This window comes from Pelobates fuscus, chromosome 3, assembly GCF_036172605.1.
Source record: "Pelobates fuscus isolate aPelFus1 chromosome 3, aPelFus1.pri, whole genome shotgun sequence".
Lineage (NCBI taxonomy): Eukaryota > Metazoa > Chordata > Amphibia > Anura > Pelobatidae > Pelobates > Pelobates fuscus.
The window spans coordinates 421,063,093-421,083,071 of record NC_086319.1 but is presented as its reverse complement, the minus strand read 5'-3'; the positions used below and the strand labels follow the sequence as shown (position 1 = coordinate 421,083,071).

Here is a 19,979-nt window from a genome sequence, read left to right as displayed (position 1 = left end):
CAACATCCACATATACCTGGCAAAGGTACATACGGGGGTATTGCTGTACTCAGCCGACATAGCGGAGCAACATATAAAGTATTATACAGTTAATGGAAGGAAATGAAAGGAAAACGCTAAACCGCTAACTCCTTCAGCTTACTGAAGTGTTGAAGGGGTTAATAGAGAAATGTGCTCTTTTATAAAGCTTCTGGGCTGCACTGACAGGAAGATGGATTTTCCTCTAGGTTTTGTGCCCAACAGTCTATCAGAAGCATTGGATAGAGGAGGGGGAATAAAGCACTAATGGGGGTGGGGCAGTACTGCTCAAACAGGCTCCTAAACTGACCACAAAGCTGGCAATCACAGGTAACGCAAAATAATTAACTAATGCTACCTTGAATGAAAGAAAAGCCCCTGAAGAGTCAAAGGTCCCCATTTCATCATCTTCATCTTCCATACACCACTCAGGCAAGCCATCCCTTTCATCATCATGATTGCCATCTCCTCGCCCACGAGGATTGGATCCGCTATCTTCCCGTCCAATATCAAAATCAAACTTTCTACGACGTTCTGCATGATCCCTCCAACCAGCTGACCGTGGCATCTCTGAGTGATACAATGCAAATACAAAAAGTCAACGTTAACTTGAATTTTAATATGAAAATGAATGTTTGCAAAGGAAAAGAAGAATGGAATAAGACTGGAGTTCACATACCTCCAGTGCTAGCTCCAGGACTAGTGGACCTCCAACGCTCATCCCTTCGAGTTACTGCCAGCCTCCAGTTGCCATCCTCATCTTCCTCTTGTCCATCCCTCAGTGTCCGCCAATTGTCACTGTCTGAGCGGGCAAATTCCTTCCGAGATGGACCTGAGGTTTCTTCAAATCCAACACGAACTGTGAAGAGGGTAACCCAACAAAAAGTAGGAACAAGTTGTGTCTGAGGTGGAGTAAAGTATATCTCAGATATCAGACAAAGGTACCTATTCAAATAGACATGTTATCATTTAACCGCTAAAGGACACGACATGTGAGACATGTCATGATTCCCTTTTATTCCAGAAGTTTGGTCCTTAAGGGGTTAGAGGAACACTTCAGACAGGAAAAGAAAACAAGTCACTGTTTATCAACATATCTCTAAAAAATACCCCTGCCCGCCCGCCCGCCCACCCCCCACCCCCCCCAAAAAAAACCCCACATTTAAACACATTTCATTATACATTTTTCTTTATTAAAAATATTGCTAAAAGCAACTCGCAAAAGGTGCAGTCCTTCCCCTTCTAACCTAAGCCAGACTTTCTGTGGCTGTTCAATCACAGCCTTCCCAATGTAGCTCAATCAAAACAATGCAAAGCACGTGGTGTTCTTGGCAATCGCTGCCTCTTGGGTTTAGTTCCACTGAGCTAAACAACCAGGGAGTAACAGGACCGGGTGTCAGACTGGCAGCAGGAGAGAGGGGACGGATGGATTCAGGGGGTACAAGGTTTACTTATAAAAGTGACAATATCTATTAAAATCTGCACTTTTGTAAAATCAAAACAAAAAAAACGCATTATTTACAATGTTTTGGGGGCCTGGAGGGTCATTTTAATACTGCAGAACAATATGGAAAAAAAACAAATCACTTAGAAGTGCCCATAGAAACAATACTGTCAAGCAGGTAGTGTCTGAGCACCTGAACACAAGGGGCTTCCCTCGAAAATCAATATACAACTATCAAACAATCAGTCCCAGCAAGGATTATAGAGAGAAGAAATGGATGTAGCAATACATACCTGCTTCTCTGCGAATTGGCTTCTCAAATCTCCTCTCTCCCCTGTGAAAATAAAAAACTCTGAGTATTGGTATAGAAGCAGTGTTTCCCCTCTTGTGCTATACGAACCCACACAGAAGTTATATGTGGAGTTTACAATGTGACTGGGAAGAAAACCAAATAATTAGTTTACAGTTAGATGTACAGAAACGGCTTTAACCTGTCATCCCAGCTTTGGCTCCTGTGAATCTCTCGGTTCCCACGGCCAAATCCAGGCTCTCCTTCCTCAATTGCTCTTGTGTAAATAGCAGCTTCACCACGACCACGGCCTGAGGAGAGAAGCAGAGAGGAGCTTGCAGAATTTAGAAAAAGAAAGGACGACAGCTTAAAAGGACACTATAGCCACCAAAACAACTTTAGCTTAAACAAACAGTTTTGGTGTATAGAACATGCCCCTGCAGCCTCAATGCTTAATTTTCTGCAAATTAGGAGTTAAATCCCTTTGTTTATGAACCCTAGTCACACCTCCCTGCATGTGACTTTCACCGCCTTCCATAAACACTTCCTGTAAAGAGAGCCCTATTTAGGCTTCCTTTATTGCAAGTTCTGTTTAATTAAGATTTTCTTATCCCCTGCTATGTGTAAAGCTTGCTAGACCCTGCAAGAGCCTCCTGTATGTGATTAAAGTTCAATTTACAGAGAAAGGGATACAATTGTTTAAGGCATGGGTCGTCAACATGGTCCCTACCGCCCACTAGTGGGCATTTCAGGATTCCAGGTGGGCGGTAGGGATTTCCTCATTTGGAGAGATTGGGTGGGCAGGAGCCGGCAGTACCCGTGCAACCGGGTACCGCCATCACCATTTGCGGCCAGGCGGCAAACTGCCGGGGCCGCCGTCCAAGGGGTCCATCGGGTGGCCTATGCTGTCAGGGCCACCCGATGGATGTGGATTGTGAGGGGGCCCGGTCAGTGCTGGGCACTTTAACAACGCGACCGGGCCCCCTGTGATTACATCACAGAGCTGGGAGGAAGTGACTACACGTCACTCCTCCCAGCTAACACAGAGCCGCGCGGGAGGAAGAACAGGGAGTCAGAGTGGGAACTCTGACTCCCATCCACCTGAGCCACCACTGGACCCCAGGGAAAGTCACCATAAAGGTAGGAAACAGGAGGGTGACTTAAATATAATGCCGCGCGTCTTGTGTCTGCGCGCGTCTTGTGTCTGCGCGCGTCTTGTGTCTGCGCGCGTCTTGTGTCTGCGCGCGTCTTGTGTCTGCGCGCGTCTTGTGTCTGCGCGCGTCTTGTGTCTGCGCGCGTCTTGTGTCTGCGCGCGTCTTGTGTCTGCGCGCGTCTTGTGTCTGCGCGCGTCTTGTGTCTGCGCGCGTCTTGTGTCTGCGCGCGTCTTGTGTCTGCGCGCGTCTTGTGTCTGCGCGCGTCTTGTGTCTGCGCGCGTCTTGTGTCTGCGCGCGTCTTTGTATGTATGTCTTATGTGTGTGTATGTGTGTGTGTGTGTGTGTGTGTATGTGTGCCTGTCTGTTTGTATGTATGTGTCGTGTGTGTATGTGTGCCTGTCTGTTTGTATGTATGTGTCTGTCTGTATGTGTGTGTGCCTGTCTGTTTGTATGTATGTGTCTTTGTATGTGTGCTATAGTAAGTGGGCTACCTAGCTCAGCCTTCCTACTGGGCATTGCTATAAGTAAGGTTAAAAAATAGAAAAAAGGGGAAAAAAAGGTGGGGAGGGGAATTGAGGAGGTGAGCTGACGCACAGATGAGAAATCATATTATGCGCAAACAGAGAAGTCATCTGAATATCACCGAAAGAGGAGACCTTCGTTTGTTCCTTATGAAAATCAAACCAGATATCAAATATTTAGTCTCGCAGCATCAACCTCAAAGATCTCATTAATCACCAGTAAAGGTAAATTCAATTTACTTTATTGTTTTCTCATTAAACTTTATAAAGTTAAAAACATTATAAACATGCATTAAGTAGAAATTAAAAAAAGACAAATATACGTACATTTATTTTTATTTATTTTTAAAACGCCCTCCTTTCTAAAAAATATTGCGCACTTGCGCGAAAACTGGTGGGCGGTAAGGACATTTTTCCATCAAGAAAGTTGCATTAGTGGGTAGTACGAAGAAAAAGGTTGACTACCACTGGTTTAAGGTAAATTAAATCTGATTGAGAGTGAAACCAGTTTTTTTCATGCAGGCTGTGTCAATCATAACCAGGGGATGTGTGGCAATGGCTGCATAGACAGAAACAAAGTGATTTTACTCCTAAATGGCAGTGAATTGAGCAGTAAAACTTCAGAGGCATGATCCATACACTAAAACTGCTTCATTAACCCCTTAAGGATGCTGGACAGAAGTTTTCCGTCATTGCAGTATTAAGGATGCAGGATGGAAAATTTCCGTCCAATACTAAAATGAACCCCAGAATGCCACAATCGCTGCAATCGTGGGGTTAATGCTCCTGTAGTGTGTCTCTGTGTTAGAGGCACACTACAGCAAGCAGTTTCACCGATTCAGCCCATGTGATCGCTCTGACCAGGAGTCAGAGCAATCACACTGCTGCAGTGAAACCCGACCCGTCCCTGCAGCTCAGTGTGAGCTGTGAAGTGCAGAGAGACTCTCTCCCTGTAAAAAAACAAAAAAAAACTGTTGGTTTTAAAATCCCCCCTCTCACCTCTTTCAAATAAAATGTAACCCCTTCCCTGCCCTTTGATAACTGTCTGCAGTGATCAAAATACAGATAACAGTATTTCACTGTGATCTGATTTTTTCTTTTTTTAACCCCTGAGGATTAACATTTTTTTTAATACTCAGGGGTTAAATTTATTTACTTGTAATATTTGTAAAATATTTATTTAGCTAGGGTGGGTAGAAGTGGGTGGGTAGAAGTTAGTGGGGAAATTGGGGGATTTACTGTTAGGCTAGTTAGGGGTTAACAGAAAAAAAAGGGGGGGGGGGGAAATGTGTATTATTTCTGCACTTGGTACAGGCTAGCGAAATGATACCACGCCAAGGTTTAAAATATGTCTTTTGAAACACCTTGGGGGTGTCTTCTTTAGGAAATGGTATGCCTTTGTGAAGTAATTGGAAAACACAACCGATCAAAAAAATTCCAAAGTGGGGCATGGACCCAACGTACAAATTCAAACTCAAATGGTTTCTCAATTATGCCTTTCAACCTTGCGATATATCTGGTAAAGTTACATACGGGGGTATTGCTGTACTCAGACGACATAGCTGAGCAACATATGAAGTATTATAGAGCCGTAGCACACATAAGGTTTGCAAAACTTTCCTATAGAAGTCCAGCGTCTTCTCACTGCGATTTTCACAGTGAGAATCGCAGAAGCATCTCTAGCGGCGGTCAGTGAGACAGCCACTAGAGGCTGGATTAACCCTCAATGTAAACATAGCAGTTTCGCTGATGTAGAAGTGGTCTGGGTGTCTTTAGTGGTCCTTTAAGGGGTTAAGCTAAAGTTTTTTTAGGTGACTATATTGTCCCTTTAAGGTACACAACAGGAAGTAGTGGAAGTCTTAGAGAGCTTAAAATACATTACCCCGTCCACGGGCAGTGCCCCTGCCTCTCGCCACACCACCAGGAGGGGCTGCTGCTCCCTTCCCCATCAGTCTCAGGACTGGAACACTGTTCACAGACAAGGAAAAGTTTCTCTAGAGGGAGAGACATAGATTGGTAAAGTTTGCATGTGATACACCCCCAGTAGTTTAATACCACCAACGAAGCCAGTCTTTGTATCACTCACTTGCTCCTCTTCAGTGAGTGGGAGAAGGGCGAGTGGCTGCAGGGGCTCCTCATTTAAAATCACAGCAAATTCCTTATCTTGCATCTCCTCTGGAACCTTTGTATAACACGGTATGGTAAGAGGTTATTACTTTGTATCAGTTTATAAAATACATCACTCAGAATAGATTTGCAGATTTTATGCAAACAGCAGCAAAGACAACCTGACAGACAGATTGCTACAGAACACCCTCACTAGTGCTCAATTTAAACTAATGGAAATGGGCCTAAAGAGTACTTCAGGTAACTTAGAATATCTTAGGAATATATCACACAAGTCGCCAATTAGCATGTTGGAATCCAGGCTACTGAGCACAGAGTTGGAGTTAATTTAGAGCTTATCTGAAAGCTGGAACACCTCACATTTCTTGAAATAATGGAGACGGCTCTTTTTTCGTGTTAAAAATCTCCCCAGCTATACGTCCACCTCGTATTCCCAACATCTCAGGGGAACAGCAGCTTGCCCCGGTCACTAAGATTTTATACTGTGTATGTCACTATAAATATCACAAAAAAGTAACTGCCCACAGATTCTTACACCCACCTTGATCTCCTTTATATAAAGTGCTAACATCTCCTCTCGCCCATAGCGATACTCAGCAAGTTTATACTTTGGCATAGCAGGTGAAGGAGGGGGGGATGAGATAGAACCCCCACTGGATAGTGCTCGGAGCCTAGAAAAAGAGAGAGAAGGGACATTATTACTATCGTTTTTACCACTTCCTTCTCCACAAGTTCCTCTACATGCTCCTTGATACTCTTTGGGAACTTCTATTTTTTGACACATGTTCACACTTCAACGTTTACTGTATTACTCCGTATAACCCAGCCCGTATCCCCTATTACTCCGTATAACCCAGCCCGTATCCCCTATTACTCCGTATAACCCAGCCCGTATCCCCCTATTACTCCGTATACCCAGCCCGTATCCCCTATTACTCCGTATAACCCAGCCCGTATCCCCTATTACTCCGTATAACCCAGCCCGTATCCCCTATTACTCCGTATAACCCAGCCCGTATCCCCTATTACTCCGTATAACCCAGCCCGTATCCCCTATTACTCCGTATAACCCAGCCCGTATCCCCTATTACTCCGTATAACCCAGCCCGTATCCCCTATTACTCCGTATAACCCAGCCCGTATCCCCTATTACTCCGTATAACCCAGCCCGTATCCCCTATTACTCCGTATAACCCAGCCCGTATCCCCTATTACTCCGTATAACCCAGCCCGTATCCCCTATTACTCCGTATAACCCAGCCCGTATCCCCTATTACTCCGTATAACCCAGCCCGTATCCCCTATTACTCCGTATAACCCAGCCCGTATCCCCTATTACTCCGTATAACCCAGCCCGTATCCCCCTATTACTCCGTATAACCCAGCCCGTATCCCCTATTACTCCGTATAACCCAGCCCGTATCCCCTATTACTCCGTATAACCCAGCCCGTATCCCCTATTACTCCGTATAACCCAGCCCGTATCCCCTATTACTCCGTATAACCCAGCCCGTATCCCCTATTACTCCGTATAACCCAGCCCGTATCCCCTATTACTCCGTATAACCCAGCCCGTATCCCCTATTACTCCGTATAACCCAGCCCGTATCCCCTATTACTCCGTATAACCCAGCCCGTATCCCCTATTACTCCGTATAACCCAGCCCGTATCCCCTATTACTCCGTATAACCCAGCCCGTATCCCCTATTACTCCGTATAACCCAGCCCGTATCCCCTATTACTCCGTATAACCCAGCCCGTATCCCCTATTACTCCGTATAACCCAGCCCGTATCCCCTATTACTCCGTATAACCCAGCCCGTATCCCCTATTACTCCGTATAACCCAGCCCGTATCCCCTATTACTCCGTATAACCCAGCCCGTATCCCCCTATTACTCCGTATAACCCAGCCCGTATCCCCCTATTACTCCGTATAACCCAGCCCGTATCCCCTATTACTCCGTATAACCCAGCCCGTATCCCCCTATTACTCCGTATAACCCAGCCCGTATCCCCCTATTACTCCGTATATCCCAGCCCGTATCCCCTATTACTCCGTATAACCCAGCCCGTATCCCCTATTACTCCGTATAACCCAGCCCGTATCCCCCTATTACTCCGTATAACCCAGCCCGTATCCCCTATTACTCCGTATAACCCAGCCCGTATCCCCTATTACTCCGTATAACCCAGCCCGTATCCCCTATTACTCCGTATAACCCAGCCCGTATCCCCTATTACTCCGTATAACCCAGCCCGTATCCCCTATTACTCCGTATAACCCAGCCCGTATCCCCTATTACTCCGTATAACCCAGCCCGTATCCCCTATTACTCCGTATAACCCAGCCCGTATCCCCTATTACTCCGTATAACCCAGCCCGTATCCCCTATTACTCCGTATAACCCAGCCCGTATCCCCCTATTACTCCGTATAACCCAGCCCGTATCCCCTATTACTCCATATAACCCAGCCTATATCCCCCTATTACTCCGTATAACCCAGCCCGTATCCCCCTATTACTCCGTATAACCCAGCCCGTAACCCCTATTACTCCGTATAACCCAGCATGTATCCCCTATTACTCCGTATAATCCAGCCCGTATCCCCTATTACTCCGTATAACCCAGCCCGTATCCCCTATTACTCCGTATAACCCAGCCCGTATCCCCTATTACTCCGTATAATCCAGCCCGTATCCCCTATTACTCCGTATAACCCAGCCCGTATCCCCTATTACTCCGTATAACCCAGCATGTATCCCCCCTATTACTCCGTATAATCCAGCCCGTATCCCCTATTACTCCGTATAACCCAGCCCGTATCCCCTATTACTCCGTATAACCCAGCCCGTATCCCCTATTACTCCGTATAACCCAGCCTGTATCCCCTATTACTCCGTATAACCCAGCCTGTATCCCCTATTACTCCGTATAACCCAGCTCGTATCCCCTATAACTCCGTATAAGCCTCTCTATAACTACTCATAGTACTCCATATGCTGTAAATAGCCAACATACAAAGCAACTCACCATTCAGGCCCAAAGTTTAGGGTTTCTGCAGCCATGAATCAATCTTCTTCAGGTACCTAAAAAAGGTTTATTATTAATACAAGAAGGAACCTCAATCACACACACTACTACACCATGCCATGTATACACAGCACAGACAGCGGCAGTGCCAGCCTCCCGTCACACACTACACCATGCCAGAAAAGCACAGACAGTGAGAGTGCCAACCCCCCTCCCCCCCACACTACACCATGCCAAGTATACACAGCCCAGACAGCGGCAGTGCCAGCCTCCCCTCACACACTACTACACCATGCCATGTATACACAGCACAGACAGCGGCAGTGCCAGCCTGCCCTCATACACTACTACACCAGGCCATGTACACACAGCACAGACAGCGGCAGTGACAGCCTCCCCTCACACACTACTACACCATGCCACGTATACACACACAAATGGTACAGCACAGACAGCTGCAGTGCCAGCCTCCACTCACACACTACTACATCAGGCCATATATACACAGCACAGGTGAGCACAGACAGCGGCAGTGCCAGCCTCCCCTCACACACTACTACACCAGGCCATGTATACACAGCACAGGTACAGCGCAGACAGTGGCAGTGCCAGCCTCCCCTCACACACTACTACACCATGCCATGTATACACACAAATGGTACAGCACAGACAGCTGCAGTGCCAGCCTCCACTCACACACTACTACATCAGGCCATATTTACACAGCACAGGTACAGCACAGACAGCGGCAGTGCCAGCCTCCCCTCACACACTACTACACCATGCAATGTATACACAGCACAGGTACAGCGCAGACAGCGGCAGTGCCAGCCTCCCCTTACACACTACTACACCATACTATGTATACACAGCACAGGTACAGCGCAGACAGCGGCAGTGCCAGCCTGCCCTCACACACTACTTCACCATGCCATGTATACACAGCACAGACAGCGGCAGTGCCAGCCTGCCCTCACACACTACTACACCAGGCCATGTATACACAGCACAGGTACAGCGCAGACAGCGGCAGTGCCAGCCTCCCCTCACACACTACTACACCATGCCATGTATACACAGCACAGGTACAGCGCAGACAGCGGCAGTGCCAGCTTCCCCTTACACACACAATACTACACCATGCCATGTATACACAGCACAGGTACAGCGCAGACAGCGGCAGTGCCAGCCTGCCCTCACACACTACTACACCATGCCATGTATACACAGCACAGACAGTGGCAGTGCCAGCCTCCCCTCACACACACACACACACACAACTACACCATGCCATGTATACACAGCACAGGTACAGCACAGACAGTGGCAGTGCCAGCCTCCCCTCACACACTACTACACCATGCCATGTATACACAGCACAGGTACAGCACAGACAGCGGCAGTGCCAGCCTCCCCTCACACACTACTACACCATGCCATGTATACAAAGCACAGGTACAGCACAGACAGCGGCAGTGCCAGCCTCCCCTCACACACACTACTACACCATGCCATGTATACACAGCACAGGTACAGCACAGACAGTGGCAGTGCCAGCCTCCCCTCACACACTACTACGCCATGCCATGTATACACAGCAATGGTACAGCACAGACAGCTGCAGTGCCAGCCTCCACTCACACACTACTACATCAGGCCATATATACACAGCACAGGTACAGCACAGACAGCGGCAGTGCCAGCCTCCCCTCACACACTACTACGCCATGCCATGTATACACAGCACAGGTACAGCACAGACAGCGACAGTGCCAGCCTTCCCTCACACACTACTAAACCATGCCATGTATATACAGCACAGACAGCGCCAGCCTCCCCTCACACAATACTACGCCATGCCATGTATATACAGCACAGGTACAGCACAGACAGCGGCAGTGCCAGCCTCCCCTCACACACTACTACACCATGCCATGTTTACACAGCACAGTTACAGCGCAGACAGCGGCAGTGCCAGCCTCCCCTCACACACTACTACACCATGCCATGTTTACACAGCACAGGTACAGCGCAGACAGCGGCAGTGCCAGCCTCCCCTCACACACTACTACACCATGCAATGTATACACAGCACAGGTACAGCGGCAGTGCCAGCCTACCCTCACACACTACTACGCCATGCCATGTATACACAGCACAGGTACAGCACAGACAGCGACAGTGCCAGCCTTCCCTCACACACTACTACACCATGCCATGTATACACAGCACAGGTACAGCACAGACAGCGGCAGTGCCAGCCTCCCCTCACACACTACTAAACCATGCCATGTATATACAGCACAGACAGCGCCAGCCTTCTCTCACACACTACTACACCATGCCATGTATATACAGCACAGGTACAGCACAGACAGCGGCAGTGCCAGCCTCCCCTCACACACTACTACACCATGCCATGTTTACACAGCACAGTTACAGCGCAGACAGCGGCAGTGCCAGTCTCCCCTCACACACTACTACACCATGCCATGTATATATAGCACAGGTACAGCACAGACAGCAGCAGTGCCAGCCTCCCCTCACACACTACTAAACCATGCCATGTATATACAGCACAGGTACAGCGCAGACAGCGTCAGTGTCAGCCTCCCCTCATACACTACTACACCACGCCATGTATACACAGCACAGGTACAGCACAGACAGCAACAGTGCCAGCCTCCCCTCACACACTACTACAACATGCCATGTACAAACAGCACAGGTACAGCGGCAGTGCCAGCCTCCCCTCCCACACTACTACAGCATGCAATGTATACACAGCACAGGTTACAGACAGTGACAGTGCCAGCCTGCCCTCACACACTACTACACCATGCCATGTATATACAGCACAGGTACAGCGCAGACAGCAGCAGTGCCATTCTCCCCTCACACACTACTACACCATGCCATGTATACACAGCAGAGGTACAGCACAGAGAGTGGCAGTGCCAGCCTCCCCTCACACACTACTACACCATGCCATGTATACACAGCACAGGTACAGCACAGACAGTGGCAGTGCCAGCCTCCCCTCACACACTACTACACCATGCCATGTATACACAGCACAGGTACAGCACAGACAGTGGCAGTGCCAGCCTCCCCTCACACACTACTACACCATGCCATGTATATACAGCGCAGACAGCGGCAGTGCCAGCCTCCCCTCACACTCACTACTACACCATGCCATGTATACACAGCACAGGTACAGCACAGACAGTGGCAGTGCCAGCCTCCCCTCACACACTACTACACCATGCCATGTATATACAGCACAGGTACAGCGCAGACAGTGACAGTGCCAGTCTCCCCTCACACACTACTACATCATGCCATGTATACACAGCACAGGTACAGCACAGACAGCGGCAGTGCCAGCCTCCCTCACACACTACTACACCATGCCATGTATACACAGCACAGTTACAGCACAGACAGCGGCAGTGCCAGCCTCCCCTCACACACTACTACACCATGCCATGTTTACACAGCACAGGTACAGCGCAGACAGCGGCAGTGCCAGCCTACCCTCACACACTACTACGCCATGCCATGTATACACAGCACAGGTACAGCACAGACAGCGACAGTGCCAGCCTTCCCTCACACACTACTAAACCATGCCATGTATATACAGCACAGACAGCGCCAGCCTTCCCTCACACACTACTACACCATGCCATGTATATACAGCACAGGTACAGCACAGACAGCGGCAGTGCCAGCCTCCCCTCACACACTACTACACCATGCCATGTTTACACAGCACAGTTACAGCGCAGACAGCGGCAGTGCCAGTCTCCCCTCACACACTACTACACCATGCCATGTATATATAGCACAGGTACAGCACAGACAGCAGCAGTGCCAGCCTCCCCTCACACACTACTAAACCATGCCATGTATATATAGCACAGGTACAGCACAGACAGCAGCAGTGCCAGCCTCCCCTCACACACTACTAAACCATGCCATGTATATACAGCACAGGTACAGCGCAGACAGCGGCAGTGTCAGCCTCCCCTCATACACTACTACACCACGCCATGTATACACAGCACAGGTACAGCACAGACAGCGACAGTGCCAGCCTCCCCTCACACACTACTACACCATGCCATGTATACACAGCGCAGACAGCGGCAGTGCCAGCCTCCCCTCACACACTACTACACCATGCCATGTATACACAGCACAGACAGCAACAGTGCCAGCCTCCCCTCCCACACTACTACAACATGCCATGTACACACAGCACAGGTACAGCGTCAGTGCCAGCCTCCCCTCCCACACTACTACAGCATGCCATGTATACACAGCACAGGTTACAGACAGTGACAGTGCCAGCCTGCCCTCACACACTACTACACCATGCCATGTATACACAGCAAAGGTACAGCACAGACAGCAGCAGTGCCAGCCTGCCCTCACACACTACTACACCATGCCATGTATACACAGCACAGGTACAGCGCAGACAGCAGCAGTGCCATTCTCCCCTCACACACTACTACACCATGCCATGTATACACAGCAGAGGTACAGCACAGAGAGTGGCAGTGCCAGCCTCCCCTCACACACTACTAAACCATGCCATGTATACACAGCACAGGTACAGCACAGACAGTGGCAGTGCCAGCCTCCCCTCACACACTACTGCACCATGCCATGTATACACAGCGCAGACAGCGGCAGTGCCAGCCTCCCCTCACACTCACTACTACACCATGCCATGTATACACAGCACAGGTACAGCACAGACAGTGGCAGTGCCAGCCTCCCCTCACACACTACTAAACCATGCCATGTATACACAGCACAGGTACAGCACAGACAGTGGCAGTGCCAGCCTCCCCTCACACACTACTACACCATGCCATGTATATACAGCACAGGTACAGCGCAGACAGCGACAGTGCCAGCCTCCCCTCACACACTACTACACCATGCCATGTATACACAGCGCAGACAGTGGCAGTGCCAGCCTCCCCTCACACTCACTACTACACCATGCCATGTATACACAGCACAGGTACAGCACAGACAGTGGCAGTGCCAGCCTCCCCTCACACACTACTACACCATGCCATGTATATACAGCACAGGTACAGCGCAGACAGCGACAGTGCCAGCCTCCCCTCACACACTACTACACCATGCCATGTATACACAGCGCAGACAGTGGCAGTGCCAGCCTCCCCTCACACTCACTACTACACCATGCCATGTATACACAGCACAGGTACAGCACAGACAGTGGCAGTGCCAGCCTCCCCTCACACACTACTACACCATGCCATGTATATACAGCACAGGTACAGCGCAGACAGCGACAGTGCCAGCCTCCCCTCACACACTACTCCACCATGCCATGTATACAGAGCACAGGTACACCACAGACAGCGGCAGTGCCAGCCTCCCCTCACACTCACTACTACACCATGCCATGTATACACAGCACAGGTACAGCGCAGACAGCGGCAGTGCCAGCCTCCCCTTACACACTACTACACCATGCCATGTATACACAGCACAGGTACAGCACAGACAGCGGCAGTGCCAGCCTCCCCTCACACACTACTACACCATACTATGTATACACAGCACAGGTACAGCGCAGACAGCGGCAGTGCCAGCCTCCCCTCACACACTACTACACCATGCCATGTATACACAGCACAGGTACAGCGCAGACAGCGACAGTGCCAGCCTCCCCTTAAACACTACTACACCATACTATGTATACACAGCACAGGTACAGCACAGACAGTTACAGTGCCAGCCTCCCCTCACACACTACTACACCATGCCATGTATACACAGCACAGGTACAGCGCAGACAGCGGCAGTGCCAGCCTGCCCTCACACACTACTACACCATTCCATGTATACACAGCACAGGTACAGCGCAGACAGCGGCAGTGCCAGCCTCCCCTCTCACTCTCTACTACACCATGCCATGTATACACAGCACAGGTACAGTACAGACAGCGACAGTGCCAACTTCCCCCTCACACACTACTACACCATGCCATGTATACACAGCACAGGTACAGCACAGACAGCGGCAGTGCCAGCCTCCCCTCACACACTACTACACCATGCCATGTATACACAGCACAGGTACAGCACAGACAGCGGCAGTGCCAGTCTCCCCTCACACTCACTACTACACCATGCCATGTATACACAGCACAGGTACAGCGCAGACAGCGGCAGTGCCAGCCTCCCCTCTCACTCTCTACTACACCATGCCATGTATACACAGCACAGGTACAGCACAGACAGCGGCAGTGCCAGTCTCCCCTCACACTCACTACTACACCATGCCATGTATACACAGCACAGGTACAGCGCAGACAGCGGCAGTGCCAGCCTCCCCTCACACACTACTACACCATGCCATGTATACACAGCACAGGTACAGCACAGACAGCGGCAGTGCCAGCCTCCCCTCTCACTCTCTACTACACCATGCCATGTATACACAGCACAGGTACAGCGCAGACAGTGGCAGTGCCAGCCTCCCCTCACACACTCCTACACCATGCAATGTATACACAGCACAGGTACAGCGCAGACAGCGGCAGTGCCAGCCTCCCTCACACACTACTACACCATGCCATGTATACACAGCACAGGTACAGCGCAGACAGCGGCAGTGCCAGCCTCCCCTCACACACTACTACACCATGCCATGTATACACAGCACAGGTACAGCACAGACAGCGGCAGTGCCAGCCTCCCCTCTCACTCTCTACTACACCATGCCATGTATACACAGCACAGGTACAGCGCAGACAGTGGCAGTGCCAGCCTCCCCTCACACACTCCTACACCATGCAATGTATACACAGCACAGGTACAGCACAGACAGCGGCAGTGCCAACCTCCCCCTCACACACTACTTCACCATGCCATGTATACACAGCACAGGTACAGCACTCACTGGAAATGGCAAGAAGTAGCATTTAATATTCCGCTCATTAGGCAAAAAAATCAGTCCCTACATGACACAAAGCACTCACTAACGTGTCCATAATGTAATCCAAGTAATTTGATTACTGAATATAAAAATATCTAATGACAGTTTTACTCTATGTGGAAACCTGCAGCAAATAAGTGCAAGCAATGTTTTCACGAGTCAGGATATCTGCAGTGATCAGATCTAGTCCTTGCTCAGATAGTCATACTTTCCCTGTAGTAACATGACATACCCATCAGGACAGACTGGATTTTAACTGTTAAAGTTTTAGGTTACTAATATATGGGTGGTTAAAATAGAATTTTATCATGAACAGGTTTATGTTTGAATCAGCAAATTCAATCCTTATTTCTGGACTCGACATACACTAATTGGCAGGTTGCCATGCCGACTTGGAATTTTGTCCTGGTGTCTGGCACCTGTCGGCCCGAATCGGCGAGGGAACATGTAGGCAGGCGGCTGGCCGTGCGGCGAGGGAGCGGTTATCTTCCTGCTCTGCAGTGATGCTGGGAGCCGGAATAGGATGTGACCCTCGGCCCCGGCAAACTAAACACTGCGTGAGAAGGAGATGACTGCAGCCCCATTGGAACTAAGAAAAGGCCTATCCACTCCAGCTGTGGAGTGAAAGAGAACGAGTGTGTGAGAGAGAGTGCGTGTGAGAGAGAGAGTGCGTGTGAGAGAGAGAGTGCGTGTGAGAGAGAGAGTGCGTGTGAGAGAGAGAGTGCGTGTGAGAGAGAGAGTGCGTGTGAGAGAGAGAGTGAGTGTGTGTGAGAGAGCGAGAGTGTGTGAGAGAGCGAGAGTGTGTGAGAGAGCGAGAGTGTGTGAGAGAGCGAGTGTGTGAGAGAGCGAGTGTGTGAGAGAGCGAGTGTGTGAGAGAGAGCGAGTGTGTGTGAGAGAGCGAGTGTGTGTGAGAGAGCGAGTGTGTGTGAGAGAGCGAGTGTGTGTGAGAGAGCGAGTGTGTGTGAGAGAGCGAGTGTGTGTGAGAGAGCGCGTGAGTGCGTGAGTGTGAGAGAGCGAGTGTGAGAGAGCGAGTGTGTGTGAGAGAGCGAGTGTGTGTGAGAGAGCGAGTGTGTGTGAGAGAGCGCGTGAGTGCGTGAGTGTGAGAGAGCGAGTGTGAGAGAGCGAGTGTGTGTGAGAGAGCGAGAGTGTGTGAGAGAGCGAGAGTGTGTGAGAGAGCGAGAGTGTGTGAGAGAGCGAGAGTGTGTGAGAGAGCGAGAGTGTGTGAGAGAGCGAGAGTGTGTGAGAGAGCGAGAGTGTGTGAGAGAGCGAGAGTGTGTGAGAGAGCGAGAGTGTGTGAGAGAGCGAGAGTGTGTGAGAGAGCGAGAGTGTGTGAGAGAGCGAGTGTGTGTGAGAGAGCGAGTGTGTGTGAGAGAGCGAGTGTGTGTGAGAGAGCGAGTGTGTGTGAGAGAGCGCGTGAGTGCGTGAGTGTGAGAGAGCGAGTGTGTGTGAGAGAGCGAGTGTGTGTGAGAGAGCGAGAGTGTGTGAGAGAGCGAGAGTGTGTGAGAGAGCGAGAGTGTGTGAGAGAGCGAGAGTGTGTGAGAGAGCGAGAGTGTGTGAGAGAGCGAGTGTGTGTGAGAGAGCGAGTGTGTGTGAGAGAGCGAGTGTGTGTGTGAGAGAGCGAGTGTGTGTGAGAGAGCGAGTGTGTGTGAGAGAGCGAGTGTGTGTGAGAGAGCGAGTGTGTGTGAGAGAGCGAGTGTGTGTGAGAGAGCGAGTGTGTGTGAGAGAGCGAGTGTGTGTGAGAGAGCGAGTGTGTGTGAGAGAGCGAGTGTGTGTGAGAGAGCGAGTGTGTGTGAGAGAGCGAGTGTGTGTGTGAGAGCGAGTGTGTGTGAGAGCGAGTGTGTGTGAGAGCGAGTGTGTGTGAGAGCGAGTGTGTGTGAGAGCGAGTGTGTGTGAGAGCGAGTGTGTGTGAGAGCGAGTGTGTGTGAGAGCGAGTGTGTGTGAGAGCGAGTGTGTGTGAGAGCGAGTGTGTGTGAGAGCGAGTGTGTGTGAGAGAGCGAGTGTGTGTGAGAGAGCGAGTGTGTGTGAGAGAGCGAGTGTGTGTGAGAGAGCGAGTGTGTGTGAGAGAGCGAGTGTGTGTGAGAGAGCGAGTGTGTGTGAGAGAGCGAGTGTGTGTGAGAGAGCGAGTGTGTGTGAGAGAGCGCGTGTGTGTGAGAGAGTGCGTGAGTGCGTGAGTGTGTGTGAGAGAGTGAGTGAGTGTGAGAGAGCGAGTGTGAGAGAGCGAGTGTGAGAGAGCGAGTGTGTGTGAGAGAGCGAGAGTGTGTGAGAGAGCGAGAGTGTGTGAGAGAGCGAGAGTGTGTGAGAGAGCGAGTGTGTGTGAGAGAGCGAGTGTGTGAGAGAGCGAGTGTGTGTGAGAGCGAGTGTGTGTGAGAGCGAGTGTGTGTGAGAGCGAGTGTGTGTGAGAGCGAGTGTGTGTGAGAGCGAGTGTGTGTGAGAGCGAGTGTGTGTGAGAGCGAGTGTGTGTGAGAGCGAGTGTGTGTGAGAGCGAGTGTGTGTGAGAGCGAGTGTGTGTGAGAGAGCGAGTGTGTGTGAGAGAGCGAGTGTGTGTGAGAGAGCGAGTGTGTGTGAGAGAGCGAGTGTGTGTGAGAGTGAGTGTGTGTGAGAGTGAGTGTGTGTGTGAGAGTGCCAGTCAGTGAGTTAGAGAGCCTGTCAGTGTGTGGCAAGTGCCTTTAAATAGGGCTAGTCCCTATGACAATTGGTGGATCCGTGGGTGTTCTCATTCACCCTCAGTCCTATTGGTGAGGTTGTAGCTCCTGTTCATCTGTTAATATTTAGCAATCCTTCTCCCTCATCTCGGTTAAAATCGAAACATCTGTGAATAACCGGAACTGGAAGTGCGTTCCATATAGTACTTCCGCGTTCCAAATGGCGATGCGTTCCACCATGGAAGAGATAAGACGTAGATATGTCCCTCTAGTGGTTGCCAGGTGTATTACATTACATGCGTTAATGAACAGAGGAAAAAAACGACATCTGCTAAAGAAAAATATTAATATTGTGTAATATACATTAAAAACAGAACATAATGTGCATAATTCATCAGGAGGATATAACCAACAATTTAACATGGAGTGAATCTAGTTGTCCTATATTAAAAATAAACCATCAGGTCCAGAGGGGGCTGTCCTTTGGCCTGAAAGTTGCATAAAATGCAGTGCATGAGTACCAGCAAACAGGGCCGGACTGGGGATACAAAGCAGCCCTGGAAAAAAAAATGATGCCATATATTGTTGCGTGTAATATGTAAGGCTATGTCTTTCCATGACAGATGATTGAGTAATATATATATTGCTTTTTCTAATATAAAATATTGGTCCTTTCAGAGTAAAACGTTTAATTATACAGTAAGCATACTCACATGCAGACACAGACAATCTCACGGACACACACAAGCTCATTGATACACAGCCTCATAGACAAACAAACAATCTCACTGATAAACATCAGCTCATTGACATAAAAACACAAGCTCACTCACTAGCAGGCAGGCACACACATGCAAGCAAGCTCACTCACTAGCAGATGCACACACACAGCTTAATGTAGTGGTACTGGTGTCTATAGCATGTCCCTACAGGCTTTTCAACGTAAACACTGACTTTTCAGAGATAAGGCAGTGTTTACATTGCTTCAAAATGACACCGTTAGTGACAGTCACTAGAGGTGCTTCCTGTGTGAGTGCACCTACATTCAGGGCCTCCACACTCTGGAGGCGCTGAACGTTCCCCATAGAGATACATTGATTCAATGCATCTCTATGAGGAGATGCAGATTGGTGTAGCGTTTTGCAGCCAATCCTATGGCAAAGCATTGGATTGGCTGAGATCATCAAGCTTGATGATCTCAGCCAGAGGCAGGGCCAGTCGAGCACGCTGCGTGGGGGGGGGGGGGGGGAAGGTGAGCAAAAACACTATTTTTAAACACACATATACACCATGACAGACACAGAAACACACCCCATGATAATGCAAATGAGACAAGGTGGGCACACTCAACTAAACGACAAAGTAGCCCCGAAATGAGGCTAAATAATTAAATGCTGGGTGCTCACCTACATAGGGCTCTATCCCCCAAAGAACCAAAATACATAACAATATGAATAGAGTAAGGAGCACAACCATAAGTCTTTATGTATATGAAAAATCTTTATTAGATGGGTATATACTATAGAAATATCTCGTTACATTTTAACGCCAAAGATACAAAGTCATAATGTTGTAAAACATTTACCAGAAAAAAATCTGGACATATATAAACGCACAGTGCTTAATATATAGATGAAGAAAAACTATAATACAAACAAACAACTATAATACTAGTATAATCAAAACCCAAACATATAGGAATAATGCAAAAACCATACCAAACTCAGTGAAAAGCAGGGCCAGAGACAATAA

At 49.3% G+C, this 19,979-nt stretch overlaps 1 protein-coding gene across 3 annotated transcripts in view; it reads right to left on the bottom strand.

Annotated features, from left to right (window-relative positions):
• GIGYF1 (GRB10 interacting GYF protein 1) overlaps positions 1 to 19,979 on the bottom strand; it is a 163,151-nt gene that overhangs the window by 113,999 nt on the left and 29,173 nt on the right. For all 3 annotated transcript variants that reach the window (XM_063449789.1, XM_063449790.1, XM_063449791.1), the window contains exons 2-9: positions 8,589 to 8,644; positions 6,095 to 6,224; positions 5,513 to 5,608; positions 5,309 to 5,420; positions 1,954 to 2,062; positions 1,756 to 1,796; positions 698 to 877; positions 377 to 588 (exon numbers count right to left, since the gene is read on the bottom strand). In XM_063449789.1, the coding sequence (XP_063305859.1) occupies positions 377 to 588; positions 698 to 877; positions 1,756 to 1,796; positions 1,954 to 2,062; positions 5,309 to 5,420; positions 5,513 to 5,608; positions 6,095 to 6,224; positions 8,589 to 8,623 (915 nt within the window). In that variant the 5' untranslated portion in view covers positions 8,624 to 8,644. The remainder of the gene's footprint in view (positions 1 to 376; positions 589 to 697; positions 878 to 1,755; positions 1,797 to 1,953; positions 2,063 to 5,308; positions 5,421 to 5,512; positions 5,609 to 6,094; positions 6,225 to 8,588; positions 8,645 to 19,979) is intronic.